The 25,558-nt window shown below is 45.8% G+C and overlaps 1 protein-coding gene across 1 annotated transcript in view; it reads right to left on the bottom strand.

The window, feature by feature from the left end:
* The window catches only part of pphln1 (periphilin 1), a 48,009-nt gene that overhangs the window by 6,295 nt on the left and 16,156 nt on the right, over positions 1-25,558 (bottom strand). The window contains exons 7-9 of the mRNA XM_080850841.1: positions 25,171-25,352; positions 10,470-10,546; positions 5,531-5,662 (exon numbers count right to left, since the gene is read on the bottom strand). Coding sequence (XP_080706967.1) covers positions 5,531-5,662; positions 10,470-10,546; positions 25,171-25,352 — 391 coding nt within the window. The remainder of the gene's footprint in view (positions 1-5,530; positions 5,663-10,469; positions 10,547-25,170; positions 25,353-25,558) is intronic.

The following is a 25,558-nucleotide window of genomic DNA, read 5'->3' as shown; positions in this document are numbered from 1 at the left end:
GGAGAAGAATGTGGGAAGGCGGCGGAGGCCTTTCTGGTTCCACCCGGCACTCACGCACTTCCCACACACACCCTTCTTACCCAATCAAACAGGAAGAGCCATCCTGACCTACTCCAGGAATGGGTGTGTGTGTGCACAAATGATCGAGTGTTCAGTGTGTGCATGTGTGTGCACAGCTGGGATACATGGTAGAGGGTTTGGGGAGATTCTTTGTGTGTGTGTGTGTGTGTGTGTGTGTGTGTGTGTGCAGGCTACATGTGTATGTGCGTAAGTAGGATGATATTCTCAAACATGTGTCTGGCAGTATGGTTTTCATCTGTGAGTGTGTATAATATATGGCAAATTTTCTAGTCGAATGGATGTGGGTTATGGATACTATTATGCATCCAATTAATAGAGCTTGTGTGTGTGTGTGTGTGTGTGTGTGTGTGTGTGTGTGTGTGTGTGTGTGTGTGTGTGTGTGTGTGTGTGTGTGTGTGTGTGTATCTGTGCATTGTGTAAGCTGGTGCTGATGTGTAAGTGAGATAGAAGGCAAACACAGAGGAAGGGCACCAGACAAGCTGATCAAGGAGAAGGACTTCCTCCTGTCCCAAACAGAAAGTTCCGGAAGCCACTCTGCACAGCGTATCACACAATCAACGGGTTTTGGAACTGGAGTTGAACTAGGAGAAGGCAAGGGGTGGGAACAGGGTGGAGTGGGGGAGTTTGAGAGGTCACTGCTCAAGGCCGAGCCAGATGGTTTCACACATACCAGTTAGGTACATAGAAATCTTGCTTGTGAAACTCCGATTCCCATCTGCACCGCACTCTTCGGAGATCTCCATACTTCCAGGTGTATTTAAAATAACTAGTCAAACAGTGAGAGGAGGTAGGTATGCAAACATCATGAACTGAGCACAAACTGATCCTAGATAAGCAGTTCCTATTATCTGGCTCATGTAATACTCTTACAATACCCCCGGGCCAGGTTCCACTGTAAATGACCTCATTACGTAACAAATCACTGTAGAACCATGACCACACTCATGGACTCCCTGCCATTTTGAAAAGTGTGGCTTCAGTGGCGCGGCTTAGTGACTGGGCCCCGACCCTGAATCTTAATATGTGCCCTCCCGTCTATGACTGGGGACGATGGGGGTTAATCCAGCATGGAGAGAAGGGAGGCAAGATAACTGACCTTTATGGGGTAATTACACAGGAATAATTCACTTCCTATCGTATTCCTGCTTCCCCCATTGGTTCTGACATTTCCAGTTCACCTAACGAAGTGAACTAAGAGGAATGATGGCGTCTTATCGTCGTTCTTCGACATGTCTACCTAATGATTACGAGACGTGGGGATTTATTGTATAAGCTATGTTCTAAACGTCCTGATCTGAGGCATAAATAAAAAGACATCTTTCTTGGCATCTTTACTTTCCAACATCGGAAGGGGTGGGGGCTACACAACAAATGGAAGAATTACAAATTACTCTAAAGAAAAAAAGATATAGAGAACTGGGGACTAAGGGTCTGCATAAATAACCCGATTTCAAACATTGGCGGATGAGATACAAGACAAATGAAGGAAAGATCTCTTCATAGAAAAGGAGCTGAGGGTTGAATAAAAATAACAGAAAGAATGTCGAGAGCAACTCCTTACATGCAATTTGATTCGTATGAAAAAGAGAAAGACAGGACCGAGAGCCTTTCACTCCACTTTCACGGACCGAGTCCCTCGCACGTGAAAAGAATTCCATGCTCGTTTGTCTCCGTTGCAGAGGTTCTTTTATAGAAACACAGACGCCCTCTGTGTTCCGTGAGGGAGCGACAGACATTTAAAGCCCTGCTCACATTTACCCGAAAACACCAGACGAGAAGACACAATGAAGTGGCCGAACACTGCAGAAAGTCCTTTGAGTTTTATTAACTTCTGCGCTAAAAAGCATGAAGTAACACTTTAGACACGAACCGGAGAATGAAGCCAGTGTTTCCCCCGAGTGACATTCCTCACGGTGGCTGCTTAATGCTTCTGATTTGCTTAAGCACCGCAGCAGGGCCGTCTACATTCCTTAAACTGGGGTTTTAAAACGGAGAAAGGTTAGTCTTTAAAACTCCAACCACCACCCAAACCACAAGCTATAAAACGTTTACACTGACTGCACCCTTATTACACAAACTGAAACACCATTTCTCCTCACGGTGTTGCGTGAACTACCCTCGCAACCATTCTATACAAACGGACACATTCACCTTTTCAAAACTCCAAATGGACTAAGCACCGCTTTCTAAAACCTGTTTCACCTCACTGAATGCACTGTGTGTGTGTGCAAACAGGCCACAAAAAAATCCCACTTAAATTAACAGCGGCACATAGCACAGAGCAGAGGTGCGATAAAAATAGCAAACAAAGGCAAATGTTTTCTTCACAAACGTTTTCGGTTCTTCAGTTCGCTGCAAGCAGTACGAGGAAGTAGTTCTCGGTGAACAAACATTGACAATGGACTAAGGGTTATCGTTTGAATCAAATAACTTGGGATGTTTAAGCAAAAACTTTGAAGAGTTGAAAGCAAACTGGGTCTCTTGCTCTCTCACGCACACACACACACACTCCAGGAGAGCCATCACATCTCAACTTAGGCAGCCAGCAGCCGCCGCGCGGCTGTCGGGAGACCTCTCAACCACCGCCCTCCATCTTCTGTGGAGGAGGAGAGAACTTTGAAGAAGAGGAGAACTTGAGCCAGAGAGGGACTAACTTGGACCCGACGGCCGAGGCGGGTGGAAAGAAACGAAGAAGAATGGAAGCTTAGAAGCAGGGCCTAACCGCAGGCACCGTGGCATGGCCAGGCAGAAACCACACACTTAACCTGCAGCTCACTTTCAATCAGGAGGGGTTTGCCAACAGACATGATGGGCATGCCAGCAGAAAGAAGGGAAGGAGGGAGGGAGCAGAGAGTGAGAGGGAGGGAGGGAAAGAGAGACAGAGAAAGAGAGAGGATGTATGCATGTTTAAGAGTGCGATAAAGAGAGAAATAGGGGGAGAGAAAGACATGGTGAGACAGGGAGAGGGAGAGAGAGAGGGAGAGAGAGAGAGAGAGAGAGAGAGAGAGAGAATGCAGAATGTAGAATAATCCACCTAAGTGCTCTGGCGGGGTGAGGGGGTTGAGGGGTGTGTGGACGGGGGTAGCTGGTGCCTCTGCCAAAGTAAACCAAAGCCACTTCCACCTCTGCTGCCTGATTGATACATGCAGGCTACGGCTCTGGGGCTACTTTTACTTGGCAAGAAAAACAAATCACACACACCCATACACACAAATGACATGCCAAGATGGATAAATGCTTTTGGCTTTTGTAGGAAAGCCATGGGTTTACACATACAGCAAGTACGGTGTGTGACTGTGCTTGTGTGTGTGTGTGTGTGTGTGTGTGTGTCTGTGCTGCATGTGTGCGTGTAAGTGTGAGTGTGTATGTGCATGTGCATGTGCGTGCGTGCGTGTGTACGACAGTGTAAGGATGAGATGGCTAGACCAGATTGGGGGGGGAAACTAAACATCTGGTTGACACTTGTTAAACAGTGAAAGATTATGGTGTGTGAGTGCAGAGGGAAATAAGAGGGCCCGAGCCCAGAGAGGTATCCATATAATGTCACTGAACTATGCCTGGAGTCGCGGGGAAATCCAAACACACCTCAATTTGTCATGAATATGGATTGAAACCCAAACCCCTGAAGGAGAAGGAGAAGAGAAAGGAGGAGAAGAGCGGAGGAGGGAGAGGGAGGGAGAAAAGTGGTCTATGGTCCTGCAGTGAATGCATGGCAACAGTTGCTTCAAATAAACACACATAGTCATAAACATAAAACATGGAATGCGGTGAAATGACATATAAAAAAGCTAATGATTTAAACTCCGTCTAAATGGCTTCCAAAAAGCATTTGGCCCAGGCTGTGGGGGAGGCTCACAGAAACCCCCCACCCCCCATAAACATGTTTTCTGCATTTTCTCTCTGAAAGGGGTGTGTGTGTGTGTGTGTGTGTGAGTAGTATAAAGAAAAAACGGTCGAAGAATGTGCAGAGTCAGTGGGTTTGTGTGGAGTCGCCACTGGAGGCCTGATGCTTCGCTCCGGGCCCCGCCGCCTCTGGTTTAAACGGATCCGGAAAGAAAAGAGAGAGAGTGACAGAGAGAGCAAAAGAGAGGGAGGGAGAGAGAGAGTGACAGAGAGAGCAAGAGAGAGGGAGGGAGAGAGAGAGTGGCAGAGAGGGCAAGAGAGAGGAAGAGAGGGAGAGAGTAGGAAGGTTTTCCTATAGCAGGAGAATTAAGGGAAAAAGAGAACGAGAGAGAGGGACGGAGCAGATGACAGAATAGAGGGGGGGAGCGAGATGGAGAGAGAGAGAGAGGGAAGGGGGAGAGCTGGGGAGCGCTATGCTTAATAATAGCACATGGAGCGACCCCACGGTTCAGTCTCTATGGTGGCTTCTGCCTGCTGTGGTGGGTTTCCACCCCCCGCTCTGACATTCAGCGCCCTCTCCCTCTTCATTATTCCTTCAGTCCATCTCTGTTAGTGAGAATCATGTGTCTAGTTCCAGCACTCAGTGGAACAGCATGCTCATCATCTGACCTAGAACATTCGGAGGGATGTGGTGAGGTCATAAAGCAGAGACACTTTGGTTGATGATGATGATGAAGAACTGGAATGCTTTGTGCTCCTCCTTTGTTCACATTCATCAGCTTTTTTTTAGTTCCACTTAGCCCAGACATACTCTGACTCAGACACTTCTCCCTGGCTTCAGAAGCACACAGATGAGGAGGAGTGAGGAGAGGCAGAGGAGGCAGACAGGAACAACTGAGGATCGCTGCATAATCCAATTATTTATATAAGTACCAAAACAAATGACTTTCAGCGTAGCCCTATTCCCGCTATCAACCACTTCGCTCCTCTGAGGAGTGTCTGCAGACTTTGCCTTCTCTTACATTAGCAGCAAGAGATTGCAGCCAAAACTCTCTTCTGAATCCTCGGAGGTGGAATGACCTACCCAGTGCTGTCTGTTCTAGTGACAGCCTTGATACATTTAAAAACACTCCCTTTTTAAATAGTCATATGTGTAATTTTTGTATGGAATGTTTTTCTAATGTTTTGTAAGACGTGTCTGCTAACGCAACTGTAACTACAACCATAAGAGAGATACAGAGTACGTTCACACACACACCACACACACACACACGTCACAGGATGATAGTTTGTAATACTTCAATGAGGCACCAATCAATCAGTTCATAAACAAGAACAAACATCCCTCATTAATCCGCTCCAATTCATTTTTGATAGACATGCCAAACACAGAAGCGTTTGACGTTTCAAGGATCTGAATCTGGTTGACATAGATTTGATGAAAGCTAGGAGTTGATTTTGGAGGGAGGAAAAAAAATAAATCCTCCTTCTCAAACAAACTTTCTCCATCTCTCAAAGCTACTAACTTCTAGTTTCCCAAGCCTCTAGTCTCTCAAGCCTCTGTGTGTGTGTGTGTGTGTCTCCTGCACGCGAGCAGCACACAAACCTTCTCGATCTCCCGCGCCTTAGCGGCAATGGCCTGTCCCCTCCGCTCCTGGAAGTCCTCAAAGAAGGCAGAGGGTTCCTCCGTGCTGGGCGTGGCCTCGTCCGCCAGGGCATCAGTCAACAGAGTCTCCTCCTGCGGGGCCGGGCAGAGAAGTAGAGTGGGTTAGTGCCGCCACTACACAACTACACAACACACGGACCGGATCAACCACTAGGACAAATAGCATTTGCCAGATATGACAGATGGGAGAATGTGTGTGTGTGTGTGTGTGTGTGGATAGTGCATGAGGTGTAGAGTGGGTTAGGTTCCATTACTACACAACACAAGGACCAGATCAACAACTCTGACAACTAGCGTTGCACACAGAATCCACACACACTGATGTACGCAGAGCAATAGTCAGTACAGACCACAAGCACATTTCACATATTAGGCTCTACTCAGTACCTACATACAACTCTGTATCGTACACAGAGCTATAGTAACAAGAGACCACTAGCACTGTCTCCAAGAGAAGTCATTCCCATTCCATTGCCCTTATTTACTTTACTGACCCCCGTCAGTCTGCAGACAGGCACCAGTGCGCTCCCTGGGTGTCTGAACCATGGCCTTTGTGTTGTTAGTGCCTTGCTCTACAAGTTGACAGGAGCGCCTCATTCAGGACATTATACCAAGGAATTATGAGGAAATCCTAGTATCCGCTGAACCTTCTCTACACACCACTGTATCGCCACGGAGACGCTCACATGCATGATCTCAACAGAAAAACTGGTGTGTGTGTGTGTAACATCGCTTTCGTTGGTCCACACAACATGAGGTCTAACACCTGCGAGACTCCTGTCTCATGAAACGCAAGTTGACGGCCAGACCAGCATAGGGCAGAGTACCATAGGTGCTAACAGCAAAGCATGGGACACGACACGACAACCCCCCCCCACCTCAAGTGGACAAGGAGGAGACGAGATGAAGATAGTGAGATGCTAAATCGAGAAGACTGGAGACCGAGAGGCCAAGCGGGTCTTAAAATATCCCCCCCCCGCAGTTCGTCCAGCTCCCAATTATCCAATTATGTCCCCTTCTCCCTGTCACCCGCGGCAACGCTGGAGCATCGTCCAGCGCCGAGGCTAGTGGCCGACATTCAGCATGACTCAGCTGGAGCTGGGCCTATCAGCTCTATGCAAGAGAGAGAGAGAGAGAGAGAGAGACAGAGAGAGAAAGAGAGAGAGTGAGACAGAGAGAGAGAGAGAGCAAGAGAGAGGGCGAGAGGGAGGGGGCCACATGGATGAACAGAAAGGACCGTAGTGCATAGAGGACAGAGCAGAAGCGACAGAGAGAGAGAAATGGGGGGGGGGGGGGGGGGGGTTGAGAGAGAGAGAGAAAGAGAGTGTGAGTTACCAAAGAGTAAGAACAAGCACTGGAAGAGAGACAGACACAGTGAAAGATAAAGAGAGAGAGAGAGAGGAAGGAGAGGTCAGAGAAAGCAAAGACAGGGAGAGAGAGAGAGAGAAAAGAGAGATCAGTGAAGCAAAGATAGCAAAGAGAGAGAGAGAGAGAGAGGGGACGATATGAAGCTACGCTACAAGGAAACGGCAAACAGAACTCTCTGCCACACTCCACTGTGTGTGTGTGTGTGTGTGTGTGCCTGTGCCTGTGCCTGTGCGTGTGTATCCTGCCCTTTGTTCCAAATACATGGTAGAACACACACACCCCCTGTGTCTGTGTGGACATGCAAGCTAAGGTCACCCAGGGCTGAGTCTTTTGATCCTGGTCTCAGAGGGTTCTGGGTGATGGTCGCTCTGCATGGACTGGGGTGGGGGCAACCTTCAAAGACACACACTTTCAGAAGGTACCTCCTTTTTATCAAGGCATGGTTGAAAGGGGTTATCTGTTATAATAGGGAAAGCATGCGCGCACACACACACACACACACGTTAAAGCACACACACAACTGAATGTAATCACACACACAGACACACACACACAGTAAAGTGTGCGTACACACACAGGATCCTTTGAGGTCCTGGAGAAAAAATACCTTATTGCCATGTGCATCTCTCGCTGTGTCTCTCTCTCTCCCTCTCTCCCTCTCTCTCCCTCTCTCCCTCTCTGCCTCTCTCTCCCTCTCTGCCTCACCCTGTCTCTCTCTCTCTGAGTCTCTTTCTGCATCTCTCGCTGTGTCTCTCTCTCCCTCGCCCTCTCTCTCTCTCTCTGCCTCACGCTCGCTCTCTCTCTGCCTCACGTTCTCTCTCTCTCTGCCTCACGCTCGCTCTCTCTCTCTCTGCCTCACGCTCGCTCTCTCTCTCTCTGCCTCACGCTCGCTCTCTCTCTCTCTGCCTCACGCTCGCTCTCTCTCTCTCTGCCTCACGCTCGCTCTCTCTCTCTCTGCCTCACGTGAGAGTGAGAGTGAGAGTGAGAGTGAGAGAGTGAGAGAGTGAGAGAGTGAGAGAGTGAGAGAGTGAGAGAGTGAGAGAGCGTGAGCGTGAGCGTGAGCGAGATGTAAAGTCGGTGTGTGTTTGCCAGGATGAGCTGAGCTGAGTTAAGTTGAGTTGAAGCATTAAATGAGGTTTAAAAACAACTCTGTGCTCGTGACACAGTAGTGTGAAAGGGTATGTTTGTGGTGTCTGTGTGTGTGAGAGAGAGGTTTGCAGTGCGTGTGAAATCAATATCATAAAACAAGCCCTCATCGTTTCTCACAGCCACTGCCCACAGCAGCACCTTGGGGCAAAAACACACTGACTTAACCACTTGCACACACACACACACTGACTTAACCACTCGCACACACACACACGCACACAAACAAATCAAGGCGTCATCATTTCCTAGAAGTAGGACAAACAGCGCATTCACATTCCCATTTCAGGGTAAAGAAACCAAGGGTACTAAATGAATCCCACACAGCCAAAGATGATGATGAGCAGAGAGCCAGCACTCTCTACAGAGGCAAAACAACAACAAAAAATCATTAAAAAAAGAAAAAAACCTGACTTTACTTACTCCATCTCACTCACCAACACCCTCTCGCTCTCTCTCTCTTTGACACACACACACACACACACACACACACACACACACACACACTTCAGAGACCAATGCTGTGGTTCAAACAAACAAAGGGGAAATGCATGTATCCGCCAGAGTCAGGGGCGATGGGGAGTGGTGTGCTGGCTCTCTCTAATGCACTGGAGTGGGGTGCTGGGGGGTACAGGGGGGGGAAGAAACGAAAGATGAAAGGCAAGCGGGTGTCAGCCAAACCCAAAACTGCAGCCCAGCCACTTTTCAGACAGCCAGGCCAGAGAAACCAAACTAAAGTTTTTCTCCCGCACCATCTTTTTAGGACGTGACATGACGTCTCACGGGAGCTCAGGGTAGCTGACAGACGGAGAGAGAGATGGACAGAAAGAAGGAGAGAGAGAGAGAGGTGGACGGAGAGAGGGGGATTAGAGAGAGGAGAACAGGAGGAGAAAGAGAGAGATAGATGGAGAGGAATGAAAGAGCGGGATGGAGGGAGAAAGAGGGAGAGAGGAGAACGAGAGAGAGATCGAGGGAGGTAGCTGACAGACAGAGAGAGAGAGAGAGAGAGAGAGAGAGATGGAAAGGTGGAGGGACAGAGGGGAATAGAGACAGGAGAACGAGAGAGAGAGAGAGAGAGTGAGGGAGGTAGCTGACAGTTACAGAGAGAGAGAGAGAGAGATGGAGAGGCCGGGGGAGAGAGGGGGATAGAGAGGAAGAGAGAGATAGATGAAGGGGAGAGGTAAAGAGAAGATAAATGCACCTCCCTTATAATAGTGGCCATGTTTTTTCTGGGATTTCCACAAGCCCCAAGATCAATATTCTGTTAGGAGAACCAAGGAGAGAGAGGAAATGGGGGGGGGAGCCATATGAGGAGCCAGATGAATTCAATTACAACAATGATAGAGAGGGTGACCGTGAAGGAAAGAGCACTTAGAAAGAAAAAAAGAAAGAAAGACAAGCAAAAAGAGAGAGGGGAAGAGAGAGAGAGGGGGAGAGAGAGACGGGATTTATCACTCCTTTATTAAAACATTGACTAACTTCTGTCACACAACTATACCACGAGAGAGAGAGAGAGAGATGGAGGGACGAGGGAGAGCGAGATAGAGGGAGGTAGAGAGGGGAGAGAGAGAGAGAGAGAGAGATAGAGAGAGAGAGATAGGGTGGACACTGATTCAGGCCAACTCTGCCTCTCGTGAGGATCCGTCATTGCTGTAGTGGTGGCACTGGCTGTAGATCACATGATGGCTAATGACTTTGGCGTCGGTCCCCCGCCATGACAGCGCTTGGGTGGCCTGACTCATGGGACGTCGCCGTGGAGATGGCCTCAACAGTGCCATCTGATTAGCATCTGATAGCCGGGCACACCCTAGCCATGCTTACACTCCACACAGACCACCCAAAGGGACACCCAGCGGAACCTCAAAGAAAACCTTACAGGATAGACCACCTTTTAAAGGAGCACCATTGCTTTGCTATTGACGGACATGCAGAGATGTTAAAGGCACAGTCCTTGATTATAATCCATAACAGCTATGCAGAGATACTACTCATAAGGTCTCGTACAGTGAGCTCGTACATGTTTTGGGTGTGTTTGGGAAATGGCCGGCTCGTCTTAAAGTGGATTAAAGTCAGCCACGCTGATCCTGTTTTGGCTGGGCACATCTGTTTCTCAGTCCTCTCTTTGTTTGTTTGTGTGTGTGTGTGTGTGTGTGTGTGTGTGTGTGTGTGTGTTTGTGTGTGTGTGTGAATAGTGCATGGAGTGTGTGGAGCACGTGAATGCATGCATGTCCAACAGAGACAGTGGCACAGTGTGTTTGAGTGTGCATGTGTGTATATGCAAGTGTGTGCCTAAGAGAGAACCAGTGAAAGTGTGTGCGTGTGTGTGTGTGCGCACGTTATAAGTGTCCTCTGGAGGGGATCTTACCTTAGTGACAGACGCAGAGTTATGAGGAGATCCGTCTCGAGACGCACTGATAAAAGCAGATGATGGCTTTTCCCTTTCTGTGGGGAGAGAGAAAGAGAGAGAGAGGAGGGAAGAGGGGGAGAGAGAGAGAGGGATCATTTAATCCATACATCAATAAGAATGAAGGTAGACATGAGAATTTGAGAAACAGAGAAAACAGCTGAACACCTGAAGAGAAATCCAAGTACGTGAGAATTTGAAGACATGCCAAAGGCAAACACACACGTCAACACATTATAAACCTCCTTACACACACACACACACACACACACACACTCTCTCTAACATACCATAACTCCACCCCCAACACGCACACACTATAACTGCCCCACACATTCTGAACCTCATGCTCGGCAGCTATCCCCTTAAACACACACACATGGAGATTCTTGAGCATGACAATCTTTCCCAGGCTGTGCTCAGCAGGCCGAGGCCATCTCTCTCCCTCCCTCCCTCCCTCCCTCCCTCCCTCTCGCTCTTTGACTCACGGCGGGTGATAAACGCTCTCACATGTTCTGACAAATCCTGCATCCTCCAAACAGCCCCTGCTTACCACAACCAGATGGGCTCTCCAGGGGCCCAAGCATCAGGCCCTCAGGGGCCACCAGAAGGCCCTCTTTCTCTCTCCCCCATCTTCTCTCTCTCCCCATCTCCTCTCGCCCTCCTTCTCTCTCTCTCTCTCTCTCCTTCCTTCCTTCCTTCCTTCCTTCTCTCTCTCCCTCCCTTCCTCTGTCTTCTACTCTCTCTGCACCACAGCCTGTAAACAGACTTCAGGGAAACTCACCTGCAGAGATAACTCTGTTCATTTCAGGTTTTATGACATACACGCTTTTTTCCGCCCAGAACCGAGGTCTTAACTGAAACACACATAGTTTTTACTGTTGGCCACAGGGGATAAGTGACTGCACATGACCTTCATGAAGAGCAGAGAGGAGTACAGAGAGAGAGGGAGAGAGGGAGAGAGAGCACAGAGCTCTCCAACAGCTGACAGATAAGGATATGATGAGGAGGAAATCCAAAGGGGAGAGATCTAGTTTATGTAAGATAGCACGAGCTGGCCATTTGGACAGCCCACCCCACACACACACACACACACACACACACACACACACACACACACACACACACATTTCAAAGGGTCTCCGTCAAGCAGCTTCTAACACATAGGGCGGGGCCTTAATTCCAAAGTGACAAAAAGTTGAGAGAGAGAGAGAATACAGAAAAAAACAAGGACCTTTCATTGGACCTATCAAATATCACATTTAATGACCTATCCAATACTTTCAATGAATTTACTACATTCCATGACTTTTCCAGTATTCCCATGAGCATGGGAGACCTGTTCACTGTACATTTTAAATCAACATACGTTTGTATTATACGGTAAAGAAGAAAGGTTTGAACTTTTAGCTGAAGACCAACTGCTCACTTCTCTCTCCATTCCCTGCCAGTTGTTGTTCCTGAGGCTGGGCGGAGGGTCGGGAGGGGTGTTTCTGCCGGCCACGGCGCTTCTTGATCTTGGCTGGGGGTGCTGGGGAGCGGGACCTGCTGCGCTTTCCCAGCTTTCGGGGTTGGCTGCCCCGAAGAGGACTGGCGCTCTGAGCCGCTGGAGCGGGGCATCCATGCTGGGAAAGCCTCCCGGCTTTTCTGCTCCGCCTCAAACTTGGTGGTCATCATCCGCACTGCTTCTCCGAAGACGCCCTCAACGCTGACTGGAACATCCAGCAGCAGCCCCCTCTCTCTGACGCTAAGTCTCGACAGAGACAGCCATAGCGAACGCTGCGTGGCCACTGAGGCACCCATTACTCTGCCCAGAGCCTGGGAGGTGCAGCGGGTGAGTCCGAGGGAGAGGTCCGTCGCCCGACGCAGCTCGACCACCGTCTCATTATCGCTCCCCAGCGACGCAGCCAACTCCTTGAGCAGCTTCGCCTGGTAGCATTGCAGGAGGGCTGCCGTGTTGGTGGAGCAGGCAGCCTGCCCAGCCGCCAGGTATGCCTTCTCGGCCAGAGCCGCCTGGTGCCTGGCCACTTGCGTGGGCAGGAGGGGCCTCTGGCAACGGCGCATACCGGGGGAGGCGGGCGAGAGGTAGCCTGCCACGGTGTCCTCCACCGGTGGGAAGGAGAGGTAGCCGCTCTCCTTTGCCTGCTCGAGGTGGAGGTAGGCAGCAAAGCCAGGGACCGGGGCACGCCCTGAGTAGGGGGTGGCCCACGTGGTCGTCAGCTCCCCATGCACCTCCGTGAAGAAGGGGATGGGGCTGGGAGCCGCTACGGGGGGCCCACCGTGGAAGTCCCCGTCCAGCAGTGAAGCCTGCACGCTTGGAGGGGGAGGGAGGGGAAGACCCAGGCGGCCTGCCGCCCTCAGCGCCACCTCGTGCAGCTTTTGGCCCAAGGTCCTGGATAAGTCCAGGGGAGAGGTTGCCCGCGGTCGCTCAGCCACATCCATATTCATATCCATGCCCTCTTCGTAGGTCACCTGCTTTTCACTGAAGTTGAGCGGGCCCTCTGACTCCAGCCCAAATTCAGATGCCTGAGCGGGCTGGTCGTCAAAGCCAGCGGGCAGCTTCACCGCCTCCTGGTCTGTTGCTACCAGGAGGGCGGGTGAAGGAGTGGGAGAGGGAGACGGGCTAAAGGGTGCGGCTTCGGCGAGTACGCGGCCTGACACCCCACTGCCCAAAGCCGATGGAGCACGCAGCCCAACTGGGGGAATCTCCCCAGTCGGCGCTGGCGTCTGCTTCTTAGCGTCCTTGCGCTCCCAATAAGCAAGGCGCTTCCTTGCTCTGGCCAGCGTCATGCTGGCACAGACGTCGCAGGCCGTATGGTAGCCGCTAAGTGCCGCCTCCGCGTGGTCTCTTCCCAGGCAGACAACGCACCAGCGGTGACGGTCCCCTCTGTGTTTGGCGTGCCCACAGTCTGAATACGCCTGCCTCGGCATGTCTGAAATTAGATAAAAGTTAGCACGAGTTTGTCTTGAGATCTTCCTCAGTAAATAAGCACAAAAACAATATGGAAGAAAAAAAAACTGCTAGCCTACACTTTAGGGCCTGTTCAGCTGAATCAAATGCTATGTACTATAATAGCTTCTGGCATTTCCTAGTAAAGTATTTCTTAAGTATGATTTGTGACTCACTTAGTCCCGTTATATTCCTCATTACTCACGTTATATTCTTCATTACTCACTTAGTCACGTTATATTCCTCATTACTCACTTAGTCACGTTATATTCCTCATTATACTCATTTAGACATGTTATATTCCTCATTACTCACTTAGACACGTTATATTCCTCACTACTCACTTAGACACGTTATGTTCCTCATTACTCACTTATGTTCCTCATTACTCACTTAGTCACGTTATATTCCTCATCTTTTCTTCGTCGGTCACTAGTCACGATGCACTTCGGAGAAATTCAAAATGAACCGCGACGCCCTGAATCAAGGCGGCAACGTTGCTGCGTCGCATGTAAGACGTCATACATGCGAGACACAGAGGTATAGACACATTCAGAACGTTGCTGCAACGTGCCATCTCGCCGCCATCTTGGGGAGGTGATGACTTGCCTGTAAACAAACGCAAGTGAACGGTGGAGCTGCGGCTTTTCTGGTTAAATAGCACTTTAGCGTTTACATTTCTCAACCGATTTCATTGAGTCGTTTCTACATTCAAGGGTTTATGATCTACGTGGAGTACCAAAGACAGTTTTGTCTCCATGTTACTTAAAATCTCGATAGTAAGGCTATCGCCAAAGACATAATACATACATCATATACGTCTATGATTATCACTGCTAGCTAGAGGCTCACTGTTCTTGTGCTCTCACAGCTCATTCTCTTTGAAATACTGAAACGAAATCTAAATGATCCAAGTAGTTTTCTCATTTTGGGGGTCTGTTGGGACAGTGAGCAATTACTGTGGGTGTACCCATATCTGGTCTGGAGATGAGAGGTAACTGGAACTGAGACTGAGACTGAGGCCCATTAGGGATGTGGATGCAGATTACTAAAATAACTGTCAAGCACCGACACTGGAAATGCCTTTCCCAAAGGATTTAAGGCAACTGTTATTTTCTTCTGACTGTGTACCTTAGTGCTTGCTGAGAACCATGACGGAATTACATTTCAACCTACCTGAACTGAATTAGACTAGCCCAAGTCAAAGTTTTTCCTCCAAATCACAGGTCAGAAGAGCAGAAAAGTTGAAAACAGGCAGGGATTTTATTTCACTCTGGGATCATTTCTGATAGACTGCCAAAACTAGTTGCTTATAAAACAACACACCTTAAAACGTGCCACAAAAACTCAAGAGCGTTAGGGCCAAGCACCTGGACTTAAATCCCATTCCAACAATCCAAAATAGGTTGCTGATTCGCTTCCAAAGGAGAACCAGTACTAAACTTCTAGACGATTCTTTGCTCTCTGATTTAGCTGTGTTAGTGCCAATCGCTCAGACTGTGTGGTCAGAGCCTATCCGATGACACCATGCTGTTGGATCTGCTCTCGTCTCGTGTTCGACTCATCTACCACCACCAACACACTAGCAACCCTGCGCTTAGCAACCACGTGTTGTCTCCATGCTACATCCCTAACACACAAACATTCCTCAAAACATACTCAACAACAGGCACATCTAGAAACATCTGTGCTGCGTCTCAAAGAGTGGCTGAGTTATTCCAGTCCAGCATCAGTGATCTCATCCTGGCCATTAAAACCTGGGATTGACGAAGTGAGAAGACTGACTGTGACGACATTGCCTTCTACCCTGCACGAGGATTCCGTGCTGATCCTCTGTGCGATTAACTGAGCCCATCCCTATGCTGTGTGAATCTGGTCCATGGAGGTCTCGGCAGGTCAATACAGGCCCGAGAGGCTGCAGGTGTGCAGTGCAGATGGTCCGAGGTCACGGAGTAGCACCTCTTCAAGCAAAATCTGGGAATGAGGTCGTAGCACTATCTATCCGCAGGTGGCTGTGCTCGGAGGGTTCAATGTTCCTAAATTTCCCTCGGGATAAATAAAGTATCCATCTATCTTATGCATACAGATACGTATGAACATACCTATACAAATACAACACACACACACATATATATGGGCCATTCTACCGAATTCGTGTAATATGCAGTCCCTCAACAATAAAAACTATTTACAAAACAATTAGGTATTTAGGCATAGATATTTACTAAGAAAATGTTATGGTCTATATAAACCCAATGCATTTAATGAGATAGTGATAAGCTAAATATATACAAAATCATCATTTATAGGGTACTTTCTATTGGGAAGTAGCTGTCCCCAACCCTGACATCTAAATTTCAATGCCTGTAAATAACACTTTTCAATTTATTTAGATTTTTTTCAATGATTTAATTTCAAAGATCTTTATGATTGGGTTGAAACAGAACTTGGAATATTTAGATTAATTGTGGGTTTAATTTTTAAATCAATTAACTATACTCAAAAAATCATGTCCCTAGTTTTCATGTCACTACCGAAACACAAGAGTTTTAGTCCATTGGCTGAGCCTGTGTTTTAGCCACGACCCTGCATTTTTGACCATGCAGTGACACTGCATCCGTGTCCCTCATGGTTGAATGGTAAGTAGCTAAATCCCATAGTTTTTATATAAATATGTTCCAAAGTCTGAAAATCGACGTGTAACCTTAAGAATTGTCACTACCGAAACGCATGTTTTCTTCAATTAAGTAAACCTTTTGGAGTTTTATGCAAAATCTTATGTTTGTATGTGTGTACACCTCTTCAAAGATTTGTTTGCAAGCCGTGTGCTTGCTAGAATTCTTTATTTATGCTTAAAGTTAGCTGGAATTGTCACTACCGAAACAGTCACTACCGAAACATATGGTAGTGACCTGATGATTTCGGTAGTTGGGTGGACTAAAGTTCGGCCCAGAGCACCTTTGGAAGATTTTGGGAGAGAAATGAATATCCATCAAACAGTGCGGTCACTACCGAAACACTGGATGTCACTACCGAAACAGTGCAGCACTACCCAAACACAGGATGTTTTGTAAAAAATTAAGTATATTGAGTAATCAACTAAAATGTTATGTTACTGATTGGATTAATGTATGTTCAATTTCATCAATCAACAACTCTGGAATCAATATGATCAGTATTTAGCATTTTAAAAAGAAATATTGCACTTAGATTTTGATGAATTGTATAAATTGAACTTGAAAATGTGGTAAAAAATTAATTTTTATGGATTTCATTGTGAAAACCTTCAAGAAATATTTGTAAAAATACTCTTCAGAGAAGGGAAGGAAACACAATCTGAACAGGTCAATAATAATACTTTTTTACTATAGTAAATGTGATGTTTCGGTAGTGACAATTTTTGGAAGAGGAAAAACATTCCAACACATTCTGAAAATACAATATACAAATTGACTGTTCTTTTACTAGATATGTGTACTTTAGATATGGTACAATATACATACGGACAAAGTCTTGGGAATAAAACATACAAAAATTCAAAATATTTCCGACCTGACTTTGCACCAATTCGGTAGAATGGCCCATATATATATATACAGCCGCGGAAAAAATTAAGAGACCACTTCAAAATTATCAGTTTCTCTGGTTTTACTATTTATTGGTATGTGTTAAAGTAAAATGTACATTTTAGTTTTATTCTATAACCTACTGGCAACATTCCTACCAAATTTCAAATAAAAATATTGTCATTTAGATCATTTATTTGCAGAAAAATGACAATTGGTCAAAATAGCAAAAAAGATGCAGCGTCTTCAGATCTCGAATAATGCAAAGAAAACAAGCTCATATTCATTTTTAAACTACACAATACTAATGCTTACACTTAGGAAGAGTTCAGAAATCAATATTTGGTGGAAAAACCTTGATTTGAAATCACAACTTTCATGTGTCTTGGCATGCTCTCCACCAGTCTTTCACATTGCCGTTGGGTGACTTTATGCTACTCCTGGCGCAAGAATTCAAGCAGCTCGGCTTCTTTTCATGGCTTGTGACCATCCATCTTCCTCTTAATCACATTTCAGAGGTTTTTTATGGGATTCAGGTCTCGAAATTGGGCTGGCCATGACAGGGTCCTGATCTGGTGGTACTCCATCCACACCTTTACTGGCCTGGCTGTGTGGCATGGAGCATTGCCCTGCTGGAAAAAACACTTCTCAGAGTTGGGGAACATTGTCAGAGCAAAATGAAGCAAGTTTTTCTTCCGGGACAACGTTGTACTTTGCCTGGCTGAGGTTTGTAAAAGACCATAAGGATTGAAAAAGCGGACTGGAGGTTCTTCTAAGTTCGTCTTCTCTGATGAGTCCGATTTCACAGTAGGTGCAAGACTCTCTGGCTTGTAGGCCTCTCCAGGTCTCCGTCTAACCATCAGACGACCATGTGTTGGGCAAAGCTGAAAATTGGACTCATCAGAGAAGACGAACTAGAAGACCCTCCAGTCCGCTTTTTTCAATCCTTATGGTCTTTTACAAACCTCAGCCAGGCAAAGTACAACGTTGTCCCGGAAGAAAAACTTGCTTCCTTTAGCTCTGACAATGTTCCCCAACTCTGAGAAATGTTTTTTCCAGCAGGGCAATGCTCCATGCCACACAGCCAGGCCAGTAAAGGTGTGGATGGAGTACCACCAGATCAGGACCCTGTCATGGCCAGCCCAATTTCGAGACCTGAATCCCATCAAAAACCTCTGAAATGTGATCAAGAGGAAGATGGATGGTCACAAGCCATGAAAAGAAGCCGAGCTGCTTGAATTCTTGCGCCAGGAGTAGCATAAAGTCACCCAGCGGCAATGTGAAAGACTGGTGGAGAGCATGCCAAGACACATGAAAGTTGTGATTTCAAATCAAGGTTTTTCCACCAAATATTGATTTCTGAACTCTTCCTAAGTGTAAGCATTAGTATTGTGTAGTTTAAAAATGAATATGAGCTTGTTTTCTTTGCATTATTCGAGATCTGAAGACGCTGCATCTTTTTTGCTATTTTGACCAATTGTCATTTTTCTGCAAATAAATGATCTAAATGACAATATTTTTATTTGAAATTTGGTAGGAATGTTGCCAGTAGGTTATAGAATAAAACAAAAATGTACATTTTACTTTAACACATACCAATAAATAGTAAAACCAGAGAAACTGATAATTTTGAAGTGGTCTCTTAATTTTTTCCGCAGCTGTATATATATATATATATATATATATATATATATATATATATATATATATATTAGGGCTGTCAGCGTTAACGCGTTAATCTATGAGATTAATGTGACCGCGATTAACTCGTTAAGATATTTTAATGCCGTTAACGCAACTTTGTTTACTTCCGGTGTGCGGAATTAATTTACACGTCAAAGAGGAGTTTTATTTTGACACACACACACAGCTCCCTGGGTGGTCTGAGTTCGTGCCCCCCTCCTTCTCCCGCTCTAACGTTACTCTTCTCCCTGTCACCTCTTCTTTCCCTGTTTCAAATCTTTTATGGAAGAGGTTTGCTATCTATTTTCAACCCTGACATGCTAGGTCTCGCTAGCATTTATGCTAACATGTTAGCTGGGCTAACTAGCTACCTGTGTGGGGCATGACCGTGTTTCTAGCATTCTCTGGAGGGGGGAGGTTGGAAAACTCAGAAGCCAGAGCCGAACAGCTAATTAATTTAGGTGTCGTTGGTGTTTTACAGAAGTCACAACAAAGAACAACCGGCCATTAATGTTTTGTCCGAACCAGAGTCTGAAGCAGTCAATGTCACAACTGTTCAAAACTAATCACATATTTACGTACGTTTTTTATGAATAGCCTGCCTTTATTGAACTCGGACAGCGACAGATAAATGCACTTGTTCACACAAACAAGCACAAGAGCATGAAATCAGATTATTCACATTGCAAGAACGGAATGAAATAGCCTACACATTACACACGACCGGCATCTGCCAAGCCTTCACGTTGTATGCTACAACGGAGGAGGCACAACAAACGAGAGAATCTTTTTCTTTCTTGCGGCAACGATTGTTATAAAACTACCATCATAGTCCAACCATCGAAGTCTAATCCATGTTGTTGTGGAGAACAGCCTCATTAGAATCTGCATCGACAACGTAGCAGAAATATCTTTACAGTAGATCTCTTCGTTTATCCCTCTCCTGATGACATTTTCTTTTAAACTTCCCATGATGCTTTGCCGATAGCAATCGCGTTGTCACAAAAGTTTTTTCAACATTGTCTAAAATACATGCTGTCTGGAGTGATTACTAGTTTAAAAATAATAATAATAATAATTTAATCGCGATTAATCTAGATTAATGAATTTCAAAATGTGAGATTAATTAGTAAATTTTTTTTAATCTATTGACAGCCATAATATATATATATATATATATACACTGTTATTATCATTATGGTTTGTTGATTTTTAATTGATATTTTACATTGTTTGTGTAAAGGTTTTTCTAATGTTTTATAAGTCACTTTGGACAAAAGCTAGACATAGCACTATACATGTATCTATGCGTGCACACACAGACACACACACACACCCGTATACATGTACACATGCAAAAAAAAAATAAAAAAACTCTAACTCTAAGGCACGTGTTTCATTTCACCAAGTCAAGTGACAGAGGCACACTTAGGATGTGTCTTAATAGTCTTAAAATGCTGTCTTAGCACCCTGGTGTCTTAGAAGAAGAGAAGGAAGTAATGTCCCATTCTGCTTAATTTTTTTCTTAGGGGTCATAAGACACCTTAGAATACGTCATATAACGGTCATTTTACAAGGAACCATCGGTGTAGCCTTGATGCTGTCTACTACCCACAATCCTTTGCGCCACGACCCTTCGGCAACTGAAAAATGTAAACAAAGATGGCGGACCAACTCCGCTGACGGTCGTGTTTTGTATGTAAATGTACATGTTTTCAGCGTTTTCGCGCTTAGATTTTTCAAAAGTTACCGAGAAATAGACACCGCACTACCCGATAACACCATCATTGTAACCATCAATAATGGTTGATGTGATTTGCGGGGCGTCAGTCAGCCTACTTTCTAACATCAGTACGTTAGCCTACGTAAGTTAGCTACGTAAGTAACCTACTTTCTTTCAGCATACTAACGACATAAAAGAACGTTCGTAAACAACGTTTTTTTGAATAAACTCACCCTTAAAAATGACCTTGTGCAAGACAGCTGTCTGAGAGCTGTCTGGATGAGACACCAAGGTTGTAAGACAGCTCTCTTACATTTAAGACTATTAAGACGCACCCTTAATCAATCAACCAATCAATCAATCAGCCTTACTTCAACCAATCAGGTCTTGTAACAAGTGGCTCTGGATCAATGTGGTTGGCACACATTACAACACCAGGCAGGTTTCACACACAGAGCAGCCATCAGTGGCCAAGCTCCCAAAGCCTTCCGTCCTGCCCAGAGGCACAAACACACACACACACACACACACACACACACACACGACTAACCGGTGGGGGTGTGTGGGGTCGGCTCACCGAAACTGCCCCAGCTCCGTGCTATCTCCCCACGAAACCCAGGAGCACCAGCGGAACCAACGCCCGCACCTGCAGAACCCAATGGGAGAATGTGTGTGTGTGTGTGTGTGTGTGTGTGTGTGTGTGTGTGTGTGTGTGTGTGTGTGTGTGTGTGTGTGTGTATCTGAGTGAGTCCCATATCAATTCTTCATGCTAACTTGCTCACTTCATGCTAACAGAATGGACATGTGTGTGCATGTTTGTGAGTGTGTATGTTTGTGAATGTTTGTGTTAGGGCTGCCACTAACGACTATTTTTCTATCGATTAATCTATAGACTATTTTATCGATTAGTCGATTAATCTAAACGATTAATTTTCCAGTTTTTGCAAAACTGCTGTTTAAACTTGCAACTCCCAACATGATAAAAAAAGAGGACTTGTTATAAGTCAGCAGCGCAACTCCAAAAGAAATGTTATTTCTATTAAACCCCTAAAAAAAGTAAAAGTGCAACATGTTTAAAGTGTAAGTGTGTCCAGCTCAAAATGTAACTCAAATATTAACATGTCAGTTAGAGATGTGTATGCAGCACAAAACAAAATGTAAACAAAGGCTGACATATTAAAGTGCAAAACTATGGAGAAGAACAAGAGCAATCCGAGATTTCTGACCTCCAGCAAGGGTTGACGTTGATAGTAAAGCAAGATCTATCTCTCGGGGCGAATGATACACATTGTATTATGGGTGAGGATTTTGGTTAGTGACTAATAGGCCTACACGATCTTTCTCTCAATGTCCCAATAAGATATTGATCCTAACATGGCCGAGACATGTGCTTCGCGTGACTAACTAAACGTATGTGATACGTTGTCACTGTACGTGATTCCTGAAATTTTAATGGGGATGTCCCAGGACCAAGATCCACCTCTTGTGAACATTTCAGAAAGATCCGCCCAGTAGTTTCTGAGAAATATTGTCCACAGACAGACAAACAGACGGACAAATAAATGAATTAATTAACGGACCCGATCGCATAACCTCCTTGCTGGAGGTAATTAGGTGTGATGTACGAGTATCAAAACAGAGGTAACCAACAGGGAACAGCGTTCAAGACATCCAGGAACATGAACGTGTAAACCATCCTGTATGCGATGATGCGGTGCTCATGTTTTCAGCAAAAGAGGCTTTATAGCAAGGTTTAGTAATAACGGAGAATGCGTTCACAAGTTTCGGTTTCACGTTCAGCCGTAAGAAAACAGAAACTATGGTCTTCAATGGAAAAGCTGATTACACACTATCAGGTCAAGCTTGAAGAGTCATATATTGTGAACAGTACAGAGCTTAACTATCTTGGCACCATGCTATCATCTATTGAACTCAAGAAGCTCATCGAACATTGCATTGCCTCCGCTGTTGCAAAGTTTGGAGCACTGAGAAAGGTGCTTAGAGACCAACGCTGCCGCTATGATTTTTCAGAAACTGAAGCGTTGACTGAACGCGACCAATGACTGGTGCCAAAAAAGACTGACGTCAGGCACGCAGCAATCACGTAGTGATACGGAAGACGCACATTCGTTACACTGAACTGAAGCGTTTTAGAAATTGAAAAGGTCAATTCATAAAAAAAAAAGATGCATCGACTTAAATTATTGATGCCGGCGCATTTTTACTAGGGATGCACCGATCCGCTTTTTTCACCTCCGATACCGATACCGATATCTGAGGTTTAGTATCGGCCGATACCGATCCGATACCGATATAAAAAAAAACAGCGCGAAAGTATGGTAACTGTGTATGTGTGTGACCACACGTGCGAGAGGGAGAAAAGAGGAGTGCATGACATGAGATCTTGGTGCATTTTTTGCTCATTTGCTACTTAACATCATGTCTAGTCATCACTATCAATTCATAACATAGGATAAAAATAATCACAAATAATGTACGTTCTAACTAGGGCTAGTGTTCATATTAGTTAGCAATCATATATCCGCTAGTGTCAACTTTTACGTTACATTGTAGAGGCTCAGCATGGTGACCTGTTAATGCATTTGCTGGTTCTACTCTGTTAAAAGACCCACAATTACCAAAACTGTATTCTTTATCTTTCTTTAATGTGCCTTCATCAATTTCCATTACATGACGATGCATGTGATCGTACACATGTGTGTGCCTGCAATGAGAATGGGGACTGCACTGAATTATTTTAGCATGAGTTATTGCTACACGATAACAATTACACAACTAACATTACTCGATATATATAATTGTGGATAGCTCATCCAGTCAAAATCTTAACAGGATGAACCCATCTTTTACAGCGAATCAACATCAGAACATAACTAAATCTCCGCTTAGCATGCTAATCGCTACTAATAGCAACCTGCACTCATAATACTCTACCTATCACAGTCGTCACTTCATGAAACCCCTTACATTCATTATGTACGCACACAATGCCTCACATACATGTCGAACAATGATGATTTAAGCATTGGAAATGCATAAGGCACAACTACTTTGCCAGTGATGGGCGACGAACTGAACTTAAGCAATAAGCCCCAAGAGGCCGTGCTTTGCGCTGATTTTAGAACAGGTAAGGGAGTTGTTAGGCACGACGCAAAGCGGAGTGCCGTTAAACCCCCTTACCTGTTCTAAAATCAGCGCAAAGCACGGACTCGCAGGGCTTATTGCTTTTCTAAACCTGTTACTACACATATTTTATATGGTTTCATAAATAAAGACAATTCAATTTAAGAAACAATAGTTTAATGATAAACCGTCATTCTTCCGCCACTAAAAATTATAGTTCCTAAATAAATCGTTGCCACGCAACCCTTGAAGCAACGCAACAGCCAGATGGAACACTGGGTATGAAATGCGCTATATGAATGCCTTGCCATTCGCTGCGCAGTAATATGGAATGTAATCAGGTCAAATTGTAAGGTAATGCTGGATTTTACAACGACTTTTAGCCAATCACAATCAAGGATTTGAACAATCAGGTTTAGAAAGATAGTTTTTCATATGGCTGTTCTCTGGATTGTCCTCCATCGCGCCACCCTAAATCTTTGAATGTGCGTGTTTCAATATAATAACAGTCCGTTTAAAACAATGATACCGGAGCATGATATGAATTAAACAAAGCCTCGATGTAAATACATAAAATAAACATTAAAAAAAAAACAAACATTTTTTTTAATTTTTTTTTTTTATATGGATCGGCCCATTGTCACCGATACCCGATCTAGAAATGTCTTCAATATCGGTACCGATACCTTTACAAATATCGGATCGGTGCATCCCTAATTTTTACCGTCGACTTCGTCGACCACATCGACTAATCGCGGCAGCCCTAGTTTGTGTATGTTCCTGAGTGAGAGTATGAGTGATGTGGGCTTCAGCACAGGGAGGGCTGCATCAGGAACGAGGGAACAGGAAGAGAGAGAGGGATGAGAAAGGGATAGAATGAGGGGAGTGGAAGAGAGGAGAGTGGAGAGAGGAGGAGGAAGATGCCTGTCCTTGACGCATTTCCACCCCCTTTGGCCAGAGTGGCTTTGATGCGTCGTCCAGAATAAAGGCTTTCATCTCACTCAAGTGCATCTTATTGAAGTCACACTTTGCCAGGTCTTGATGACACTTACACAGATGGCTTTAAGTGTGTGTGTGTGTGTGGGTGTGTGTGTGTTCTTAAAATAGTTTGTGTGTCTGTGTGTGACTGTGCGACTGTGGGTGGACAGTCAGTATTTCCTGGCAACAGTGAGTAGCACTGTGTGTGTGTGTGTGTGTGTGTGTGTGGGTACGCAATGTACTACCTCATAACAATGGTTGGTAGGGGTAAGTGTTCCTGTGTGTGTATGTGGGTATGTAATTGTCTGTGTGTGTCTGTGTGTGTGTGAGTGTGAGCATGTATGTGTACTCACTCTTGCACGGTGAGGGTAGGTATGGGTGTGTGTGTGTGTGTGCATTTACTCACTCTTGCCCGGTGAGATGGGGATGGGGATGTGTGTGTGTGTGTGTGTGTATGTGTGTGTGTGTGTGTATGTGTACTCACTCTTGCCTGGTGAGCTGGGGATGGGCATGTGTGTGTGTGGGTGTGTGTACACTCACTCTTGTCCGGTGAGATGGGCATGGGCATGTGTGTGTGTGGGTGTGTGTGTGTGTGTGTGTGTGTGTGTGTGTACTCACTCTTGCCCGGTGGAGGTGGGTATGGGTGTGTCTTGGCTCTGTCTGGCGAGTAGCTGCGGCTGCTGATGCTGGATCCAGAGCGGCTGTGGGGGGAGGGGGAGGGGGGCACGTCTCGTCTCAGGGGGGAGCGCTCCCTCACCGCGGGGAACGGAGCCTTACGCCGCATGCCCTCATGCTCCTCCCTGACGCACCCACACACAAAATTAGCACAAACCCACGCACACCCACATACAAATGTGCACAAGAACACACACATACAAATGTGCACAAATACCCCCCCCACACACAAACAATTGCGCGCAATCACACACACACGCACACACACACAAATGTGCACAAACACACGCACACACGTACAAATATGCACAAATACCCACGCTCACACACG

Source organism: Sprattus sprattus, assembly GCF_963457725.1.
Source record: "Sprattus sprattus genome assembly, chromosome: 14".
NCBI lineage: Eukaryota > Metazoa > Chordata > Actinopteri > Clupeiformes > Clupeidae > Sprattus > Sprattus sprattus.
Note: the sequence above shows the minus strand (reverse complement) of the source record. Positions and strands in the feature narration are given on the sequence as shown.